This window comes from Lipophrys pholis (genome assembly GCF_963383615.2).
Source record: "Lipophrys pholis genome assembly, chromosome: 11".
Lineage (NCBI taxonomy): Eukaryota > Metazoa > Chordata > Actinopteri > Blenniiformes > Blenniidae > Lipophrys > Lipophrys pholis.
The window spans coordinates 14,695,361-14,706,048 of record NC_137631.1 but is presented as its reverse complement, the minus strand read 5'-3'; the positions used below and the strand labels follow the sequence as shown (position 1 = coordinate 14,706,048).

The window sequence follows — 10,688 nt, the reverse complement described above, 5'->3', positions numbered from 1 at the left end:
AATACAGGAGAATGCATGGGTACAATCAGGCAGTATGGTGAAAAATAAACCAGCAACAAAAAAGAAAGGGAATTCTGTGAGATGATATAGAACGATTTTTAAATCTAAACTTTTTCTGGCACTGTACGTCACATGGCCGCGTGGCCTAATGGATAAGGCGTCTGACTTCGGATCAGAAGATTGCAGGTTCGAGTCCTGCCGCGGTCGCTTTTTTCTCTAGTGTTGTTGGTCCAACCGTTGAAATATATGGTTCATAATAAAATTTGATCGAAAAAAAAAATAAATAATATATATATACCTATTTTTATTTTTCAAAACTCCTTTAGCAACTGTGCAGAATTATAGGAGGCGGAAATAATAGTATCTCCAAATACAGTAATGTGGATGTAAAAGAGGAAACGGAGTCGGTCTTATTTCACTGCAACACCTGGCTCCATCCAGCTTTCCTTGGAGATAGACCTGGTAAATGTGCACACGTATCAATGTGAAATGTGGCTACTTTTCGCTTGTCTCTTAGTATCCTGCGTTTCTTTGCCTGCGTTGTGTTTCGCTCCGGTGATGTGGACTGCTGACGCTGCTGTGTTTTTGCTCCTTGACAGACGATGGCGGATGACACCGAGGATGTGGAGCTGGACTATGCTGCAGACGAGCAGGAGAGGGCGCGGAGAGGTGCACTCATCAGGTCCACTGCAATCCGTACCATCACTAAATGCTCTTTTTGATGCTAGACGGTTGGGATTGCTTCTATGGAGAAGTTACAGTTGAATCACATTAAATCTCTGCAGCAAATTTCAACATAATAAGACAAGTCCGATTGTCATTTGCAGTCAAAACTATTCAACTCTGCAGATTATTGAAATGTTTGCGCGTTAATCATGTATGGAGGTGTTCAAGCTGATGGCAAAGATAAATGCGCTTTATCAAAAGATGAGACAACCATTTCATAATCTTGAAATGTCAGGTTTGAAGTCATGGTACTGTAAAGACCACACACTGTATCAGGTGTCAAGAAAATTTGTTAAATATCTGATAATTGTAAAAAAAAAATAAAAAAAAGATTCAGAAGATCCTAAGAAGTTGGGAACAACTATCAGAGGGAGTTTGAACCAGCAAGCAGATTGTGCAGGAAAACCCATAACCGTTAACATATATACATATGGAATAATAATATTTATGGTTTTAATTTGTGAGTTGAGGTTTATGGAATCATTAGAATAAACAGGGCCTGTTTGGACTAATGTAAGGCAGAATAGAAAGAATGATGCTAACAGTGATAAATACATCATCCCAGCTTTCATGTATGGAGCCAGGCTTATCCTGCAGAGACTTTGCAGCTGCTGTTGAATTGAATCCCTCGACAATTTTGAAGAACAAACTGGTGAACCATGTGTGGAAGTCCAAGTTTAGTACTCATTGAACGCTCGAGCAGGGCAATAATAATCCCCAAGCAGAATTCTTTACTGGAACATCGTTGAGTCGACTTGTCATTGGTCAGGTCTGAATCCCGTAGATGAGCTTTGGTGAGAATTCAAGGAAGCAGTGTGAGAATCAAACAGTATTAGGGTTGGAGGGTTTTATTATATTGAAACTGACAACATTCACTAATGTTTATGGGCCTTTTGGAACAGTACACACACACACACATGCACACACACACACACACACACACACACACACACACACTAAAGTAAATATTTACCTTACAACGTCCTTAACTGTCAATAACCTTTATCCCAATCACTTTAGCACCCAAAAGGTTGGAGAAGTTATATTATTCTAATTTCAGTTATACAGAATAGTTTTTTGGTTCATACTCTCGGTCTGTTCTTTGCTGACATTCTAGGTTTCTTGTCCATAAACTCTTATGATTTCAGACACCCCCTGGCCTCCTTTTTCCACCTTTTCTTCCGAGTCTGTGCCATTGTCATCTATTTGCTGTGTGACTGGATCAGCAGGAACTTTGCGTCATGTTTTGTCCTGATTATTGCTCTGCTCTCTTTTGACTTTTGGTCGGTTAAGGTAAGATTCAGGCTGCTGTTATTCTTCCTGCTTTGTTCTTTTATGTCACCACAATCACTGTTTTCTCCTCATCAATTCTGACGACTCGATGACGCTCATTTGTGCTGTTCCAGAATGTGACAGGCCGGCTGCTGGTGGGCCTGCGCTGGTGGAATCAGATTGACGAGGATGGACGGAGCTTCTGGGTTTTTGAGGCCAAAAAGGTAAAATTCTGTGTACCCTTTTTTTTGGGGGGGGGAGAGTGGATGTGAATTTTGAGTAAGATTAACAATGGCGTGTTGTGATTCTGTATTTGTGCAGACATCACGAGGTAGTAACATTGGGACAGAAGCTGAGGCAAGGATATTTTGGCTCGGTCTCATCATTTGTCCTCTTATTTGGACTTTCTTCTTCTTCACCTCCCTCTTCTCCTTGAAGATTAAATGGCTGGTGAGATGAGTGTTGCTTGTATTGAGACTTTGCAGGTACATCACTTCATTTATTAAATTTTTTTATTCAATACAACTGTTTTTCCCCCCCAGTCACTGGTAGTGGCTAGTATTTCCCTCCAAGTGGCTAACCTTTATGGTTATCTGCGCTGCAAGGCGGGAGAGCAGGACCGCCAGCCTCCAGACAAGAGCTCTTTCACGGGACAGCTCCTCCTGCAGCGCGTGAGTGACTGAGTGCATAATTTAGCATGCCACGTTGTCCTGATAACACGTCACTGTGTGTCAAAGTTTTGATTATTACCTCTCTTTCAGCCGGACATCATCTTTGGGATTCTTTAAAACTTGGCTCCAGCAAGTGTCCAGCCCCTCTGCTGCACCTATTAGTGTGTGTGAACAGGAGATACAAAGATGCCTTGTTTTTCCCACTTGGATAGATTGCTTCGTGCCTTGTTCATGCTTTTGTTTTTTGCTGTGTACTTCACATGTTTCCCATGGATTGTGCAAAACAACGTATCAATAAAACTTCAGTGCATTTACATAATACTCCTGTTAATTCACCACTGTGCAAATGTATGGTGTCCATTTTCTGTGCAGGCAGGTTGTTGTCTGTGCGTCAGATCACAATAGGTGTTAAAAAAATATATAACAAAAAAGCACAAATCACACAAAAAAAGAATTATCAATGTCTTAAAAGCTGAAAATCCTAGAGCGAGTCATTATTTAAGCATTTCCAAACATAACACCTCATTTTAACATAAAGCTTTGAATAGAACATTTAATTCAATGACCTGTTGAGATACTGTGTACACCGCAGGCTCCAATTCAACTTAAATACCAGTCAATATTGTAAACCCCAATGTAATTAGCAAAATTATACATCTACAACACATTTGCAACCTAAAGAAACCAGTCAGCACAGGTCACAACAGGCATTTAGGAAATAAATGGCCATTATATAGTTCTAGATTTAAGCTGCACACTGACATGGAGTACAGAGAACGGGAAGTCTAACTCATTTCTTAATGTTGGGTGTTAATTTAAAGTATCATTTGCTGCAAATACAGCTGCAATTGTGACACACTTTCACTGAATGTAACATATAATCAGTGGTTCATGTGGAATTTACCACATTAAAGCAAATTTTCCTCGGCTGTAGCATTTTGGAGGGAACTGATATTGCTCCGGTGTCAGTGGCCCCTCATGTTAATTTCCCACACTAATCACGAGCGCCTCACATCTTGAAGCTCATTTATTCAGCAAGAGCTCTCACTCCGTCCTACAGCCTCGGGAACCATGTGGACGTCATTAAGGGAAAAAAATCATTTTATCTTTCAAATCTTGTTTAAAATTACAAAAGGTGTGTGCACATAATGTAAAGGATGGGGATACTTGCAAAATGCAGTGGAAAAACACATTGTTGGAATAATTTGGCAAACATATCTTTAGTCATCAGACCTTCTTTGTGCTGGATGAGCTTTGTTAGGGGTCGCAAATGTTTTATGAGTTATGATATTGTACGAGTAATAAGACACTGGAGCAACCTTTGGATTACATTGCTGATTTACATTACGAGATATAGGGAAGTTATAAATAACAGTGATTAATATGGAGGCAATAGTGGCACAGTGTATTGTAACAAGCAAGAAAAAAACAAATACAAACAAAATCAGATTCCTGAACTATTTCGTCTGTGTTTACTTACTTATTTTCAAATGTTAGAACATAATTTGGGCAAAATAAAGCATGAACTAGAAGTCCAGAAAGTCTGAAAGACCATGCATTATAATGACTAACTCAGTCGAAGAAAGGGATGATGTAAGGATTAATGCTGAGGTGCTACAAAGAGCCGTGTGCCTGTGCAGAAGGTGGGGGTGGACGTGTATTTTGTTGTACTGTGCTAAAGTTTTGGTCTGGAGTAATAGGATGCATAAACGTATCTGATTGGCTTTAAAATGATTCTGCAGCAACCTGAAATATGCAGTCCATACAGTTTATTAAGAACGAACCACATGGAGTAGAGGAACAAAGTGTCCTAGATTGGTGCACTGATCTTAACTGATCACTGGGTTTGCATGAAAGGATCTGAACTGGAGCGCATTCACAGAAGATCTATGCTTTGTTCGCCAAGTTAGTTTAGGATAACCTCGCTTCAAGGTCCTTCAAAACAGTGTTCCAAGGATAAACAAATTGTAGCCACACAATACACTGATGCTGAAAACAAACCAATAACACCGAAAACCAGCTATTTCATTATTTTTGAAGCACTTCCTGATGTTTTACCATTCTCCAACCAGCATTGTCAGCCCCAAATTCAGCTCATACCACAGACGCATACCCCTTACAATGTGGCACCATGTGCAAGGAAAACTAAACATGCTTTATATAAGGGTTACTGTTAAAAAGATTTGTTAAAACAAGTTACTGAACGACTCAAGAAAATTCTTGTATAAGGTGTAGTGTAGGGTTTAAAAAAATGGGATCGTGAAAAAGCAGGTAGGAGTGAGACGTGACGATGAGGTCAGAGGATCTCTGGCGCTACAGCAGACGCTGTGATGTGTGATTGGCGTGATTGGCCTGCTCGCGCTGTGACGTCAGTGCGGAGCGGGGTGTCAGCGCGTGGAGGAGGCGCGCCGCTCGGGCTGCAGGAGCGCCACAAGCTGGAGGACGGAGGAGACTGAGGATGGGCTCGGACCCGGCGGAGGTGTGTTGGAGCGCAGCGGGCTCCGGCTCTGTACCCGGGGCCCGGTGGACACGCAGGCACAGCCCGCTGGGGAAACTGTGCGCGAGCCGCTGAGGACATTAAACCCCGAGAAGTGCGCTTTACTCCAGGAAACAGGTAAGAAAAGGCATTTGGAAATAAACAACATCTGCACCCGCAACATCACAATTCACCTGTTTTTTCTTATCTGTTCAGGCTCCATGTGTCTCATGCTGGTCATTTAGGATGTTCCCCCACTTTACCGTGTAAAGTTTCTGTTTTGCAGGTTGTTAAACAGCCAGAAATACCTTCATGTTTGGTTAAAAGGTGAATCATGTGCAGGTTCTCCAAAACCCCTTTTTTCTACAAAGTGCCACAATGTTAAAGGCGACCACGCTCCTCGGCCTATTATCATTATAAGCAGGAACAATTAATTTTTTTCCCCTGCAGTAGCTTACGTGGATCATCCGAGTGGTGTGAAATAGTCTAGTTTCAGAAGAAGTAGGCCAATCACAACTCTCATTAAAAGTAAGGATCCCTTGTCCCCCAGGAGCACTAGAAAACCCAGGAGCGAATTAAAACGCGTTAAACCCCCGATTCACTTACATTTAGGAGATAAATAATTATAACAATAATAATTCAAAAAACACAATAGTCAACTGTTTAGGTTGGAGCATCTTTTATCCTCCTGCATCCTTTTAACGCGGTGTCAGGTTCATGGTCATGTGTTTGTAGTTGGAGTCACACGCGATCATCCAGTGAGGCAAACCGAGGCTGTTATGAAACACTGGCTTTTCTAATATTAACCTTTTTTTTTTAACAGACGATTCACAAGTGGGTTTGGTTTTGTGCGCAATGACAAAGCAATGCCAAGTTTTGCGATTTTAAAAATCACAAACAGCGGTTTGTGGGAAGCGTAAATTTGAAATGAAACGTATAGGATTGCATAATAAATGTGTATTTAGTCGTAATGTGGTCCTAAATGAAACAGAAAATAGGAAATAGGAGAAGTATTGTTGCTTTCAGCTTTGCGCATCGGAGGCCATGTCTCACGCGTAATTGTGCATTGATTAAAGTGCTAAAAAAAAAGGCCATCAGGAAAATACATTTAAACATGAGACTCTATGTGTGATTTTTTTAAATTATTATTTAGAATTTAAAAAAAAATAAAAATCTTTGAGTTAAAAGATCCAAGCATTTAAAGCACTGTTAATTTTCTTATTTAATCGTGGCCTGGTGTTATTTGTCGGAGGAGCCGGTAATTTAAAGAATATTGTTTGGGTTTTTTTTTTTCCATTTCCTAGCTTCATTAGGACTCTTTTTTTTCTTCCTAAATCGAAATACTTAGAAATGTTATTATCTTGTTTAGGCCAGAGTTTGTTAAGTAGGCCTGAAACCAAACAATTAATGTCAGAACTGGACTTCATGGATTTAATCTTGTTTGGTTATTATACTCGGAAAAAATGTGCCAGCTCAAATCAAGCAGCTGATCCATTGAGCTCCTTTCTCTGTGTTTTCTGTGCCTTAAACAGCATTTATCCTCCATATCACTGGGCTGTTAATTAACAAAGATATAAATGAGCTGTGAGAGTTTTTTTTTTATTTTTTTTAATATGAATATATACTGCAGGCCCTCCTCATGCTGCTTCTCCTCCTTCCAGCATCATGTGGGGCCACAGCATGAGAGTGTGAGACGGGGGTCCGTTTCTGTCTTTGGTTATCTAGCTGTATGAGTGTTAAATACCTGTCATAAAGCTAGATAACCGAAAGTAGAAATGACTCCTAGAACTATACAACTCCCAGGCTTTGAACGCACCGTGGCAGATTTCGACCCTGGAAAGGTAAGAAGAAAACTTTGTCTCAAAGTTTTTGTGTGATAATATCATTGAAAATTCCAAATGGCTATAATAGATCCTGAGGTGGTGTTAAGGAAAATGCTTATAGGCTATTTCCCCCCCATTTTATGACACCTGGAACTAGTTGAAAGACGTTTTATTTGCAGAATTTGCCTGGTTTGTTCATAATGCCTCATCCTGGTAGTAATTATGTAATGAGGAGATAAGACTAATTGTCATCAATCATAAATGTAGGGTTGTTTTTTGTTTTTTTTCCATCTCCCTTGTAAAAACTGTTTTTGGGGTCCAGTTCACCACTTCAGGCCCAGATATCAACGTTTGTCCTTCATCTTACTTCAGTGCATTTTCACGGAGCTTTATGCATTGACTGAGGGCCCACAGTTGAAAGTTGGCTCCGGTTTTATGGCGGCGAGGGTTGCTGTCCATTCAGGTCCTCTGCAACATGGTGCTGAATACTAAACCGGTCACCCAGAGGCTTGAGGGGGAGCCGTTTAGACTCAATGAGATCTCCTAAACCTGGAAGCAGTGACTTCTCAAATGTAACAGGAGGGTTTTGTTTGTACTCCGAGTTGAAGTCGAGTATGATGGATGGTTAGGGGACATTTTGACTCATTCATGTTATATTGCAGGGAAGCACTCTGATGTAGTCAAGTGACCCATGAGAGGGAAACATGGCATCAGTATTCACCAGGTCCCTGAAACTAAAGCAGCTAAATGGATTTTGGGATTGTGGCGTCATTTTGCTCCTATGACATGTCAACATGTCTTATTTTGAAAGGTATATTAAGCTGCTTTTGGTGACGTTTCATTTATTTCCCTCGTATGACTCTTCTCAAAGATCCCCATTGACTCCTGTTTGGCGGGCTACATGTATGCTCCTGAACCTTTCAGAAGAGTATTTGCCATTCCTTTAAAAAGGTAAATGCAATTTCAATAATGCCTTGTTTAGACGCAAAGGGAAAGCCAGTGTTTTATTCAGGCACTGATGTTCTTGAGAAAGCTAATAATGCGGTTGAGTGGTGTAGCACCCAACACACACTCAGGGTTAGAAAAAAAAACAAACACTTAGCGTCTGTATTTAAGGCCGTGGTGAATCTTGGGGTCTTTGGGATACATTGTGCCTTTCCTCAATGAGAAGGCCAGGGCCGTCCTGTAGACAGGAGCTGAACTTTTCAACTTGGTACTTCAGCTGCACGGTGCATACGCTCAGCCCGGAGAATGCCACTAAAGCCTAAAGAGCACCAAAGTGAGATGAGTTTTCATTCATTCGGTTAACTACCTTTTGCAGTAGAGCTCCCCTGTCAAACCGGGCTAATTGCTTCGTTTCACAGTGAGATATTGGATATGTGAAAAGGCCGTGGTCCGAGTCTGTCCCCGAGCTTTCCTGTTCTAGGTAGCGTGTGAACATGGCGTGCCTCCTTAATGAATGGGAATGAAAACACTCCAGGCTTTATGTATGGGCTGGTCCGAGGCATCCTTGATTTAACCTTTGTACTTTTGTGATGTTGAAGGGTTTGTTTGGAGCTTCCATTGTAACAAAATACACACTCATGGCCTGAAAAACTCACAAACCAAAGCAATCAGGGGAGGCATGCAATTTTGATAACCAACCAATATGTGACGTGTGAGCCGTATAGACCACAAGTTTAAAAAAATAAATGGCATTTGTAACTATTCCTATTGAAAGGCTGTGTTTAGTAATGGCACCTCATAATGTGTGTGTTTGTGCTTTATTTCCGTTTCCCCTCTGATGCTCTTGTTTCAGGCTCCTGATGAACGTTGAAAGATGTGGGATTCCTGAAAAGAGCCACTATTAACACACAAGGAGCGAGGGGAGAAAACGGTTGGTCCGGAATCGCCCCCCCCCCCCCCCCCCCCCCCTCCCTCCCTCCCCCATCCTCCTCCTCCCACCCTCACCCTTTTTACCCACGAGCCTCTGATGCCATCTGTACTGCCAATGGAGACACTTTGCCAGTGCCAGGAGGCGGACAAAGACCCCGCCGGATCCCTGGAGTATGGGCGCGCTCAGAGGAGCCATCTTGGGAGATGTTCGCCGCGACACCTAAAATGGCTGGGCTGGCATACGAAGGCAGCTGCATCATGGCTTTCTGTTGGGTACCAGTGGTAATGATGGTGAGTGTTGACCAGTAGGGTGGGGGAGTGTGTGACTGTGTGTGTGTGTGTGTGTGTGTGTGTGTGTGTGTGTGTGTGTGTGTGTGTGTGTGTGTGTGTGTGTGTGTGTGTGTGTGTGTGTGTGTGTGTGTGTGTGTGTGTGTGTGTGTGTGTGTGATGGGGGGGAGGGAACTGGAGGAAGGAACGATGGAAAGAAGAGTTTGCCATTTCCTCCTCAGTCACACATGGCCTCTCCCTTTTCTTCTATCTTCTGCTCCTGCTAATTAGCAGTTAAGGGGTGATGTGAGGGGGGGGGGTGGTGGTTGGTGGGTGAGGATGGGTGGTGGTGGTAGGTGGTGGTAGGGGGAGGAGGGGATAGCAAACAAAATTAATGAGCTGGCACCGGTTGAAGGAAACCTGCCACCCTCTCTTGTCATGGTGCTTCTTTACTCCCTGATGCACACCAGGCAGGGGTGTACGTACGTCGTGTTTCCACCTGACAGACCCCGAACACCAATTCATGCAAAACAGCCTTTTGTTGGGATGTTTTGGACGGCGGCGTTTAGTGCAGTTTCTTATTGTGCAGAAAATCTGGAGTGGGGGGGTAATAGAGGGGATAATTTCCTGTTTGGGCGATTGTTCATAGAAAATAAACCATTACGACGGTGAAAATGATTTTACTGTAAAAAACAGGACACATTTGACAAAGTGTATTCTCATTATATTGAACTACTGTCCATGACTGCGTGTGTGCACATATCCATGTCCGTGTGTGTGTGTGTGTGTGTGTGTGTGTGTGTGTGTGTGTGTGTGTGTGTGTGTGTGTGTGTGTGTTTGGATCAAGGTTGACATAGTCTTTAAAGCATGCACACAGAATTATTATTAATATTCGGGGTTTTTTTTTCACTTATATGCCTTTGGTCCCTACCATTTGGTATAATTGCCCCCGCCTCCCCCCTTCAGATTAATTTTGCACAGTGCTGCACCTACATTCTTCCAAAATGTGACAAAGGCAGAGTGAGAACGGTAACATCAGATCTTTACCAGCTCCATGCCAGTACCTTCACTCACTCACTCACACACAGATCCTGACGACTCTTCCCATCACGGCGGGAGCTGGCCGTTACCCCCGGTGACTTTTGCATCAACCTGAGGCAGAGAAAGAGAGAGACACGTGAGCATGTGTGTCCAGGGCCAACATGTGCAGCTGCAGTGCTTGTGTGTTAATGAACAGCGCTGTGCGTTTTCACATTATCATTCAACCCTGCTCTCCCTCACTTGCTCCCCCCTCAATAGCCCCCCCCAACCACCCCCACCCCGACAGCCCCTCCACCCCACCCACTCCCTTCGAAAAGCCTGCTTTCCCACTATTGTGGGAACTGGTGGTGCAGCAGGCCAGGGCTGGGGGGCAGGGTGGGAAAGACCCTCCAGACTAGACATGAGCAGATGCCTGAGACATTAGACTGTCGTGCGGATCACCGGGGTCGGGTGAGCCACTGAGTTTTAATGTGTGTGCAAGTGTATGTCTGTTGGATATGTGTGCGATTGGGGGGTGGGTATAGTCTTGGCCCTAGA

The 10,688-nt window shown here is 42.9% G+C and overlaps 1 protein-coding gene across 1 annotated transcript; it reads left to right on the top strand.

Annotated features, from left to right (window-relative positions):
• The first annotated feature begins 423 nt into the window (after positions 1-423).
• Positions 424-2,982, top strand: LOC308116976 (Golgi apparatus membrane protein TVP23 homolog A-like). The gene is made up of 7 exons (XM_080475534.1): positions 424-462; positions 600-682; positions 1,875-2,019; positions 2,133-2,222; positions 2,320-2,448; positions 2,541-2,669; positions 2,760-2,982. The coding sequence occupies exons 2-7, from the start codon at positions 603-605 to the stop codon at positions 2,784-2,786; spliced, it is 600 nt and encodes a 199-aa protein (XP_080331660.1). The 5' UTR covers positions 424-462; positions 600-602; the 3' UTR covers positions 2,787-2,982.
• Positions 2,983-10,688: the final 7,706 nt, after the last annotated feature.

What these genes read in the sequence shown, in the direction of transcription:
- LOC308116976 (XM_080475534.1), top strand. Translation starts at nt 603, where the DNA reads ATGGCGGATGACACCGAGGATGTGGAGCTGGACTATGCTGCAGACGAG. An exon ending in TTGACTTTTGGTCGGTTAAG is followed by an intron (nt 2,020 to 2,132) that starts GTAAGATTCAGG and finishes GTGCTGTTCCAG; the next exon opens with AATGTGACAGGCCGGCTGCT. An exon ending in GACAGCTCCTCCTGCAGCGC is followed by an intron (nt 2,670 to 2,759) that starts GTGAGTGACTGA and finishes CCTCTCTTTCAG; the next exon opens with CCGGACATCATCTTTGGGAT.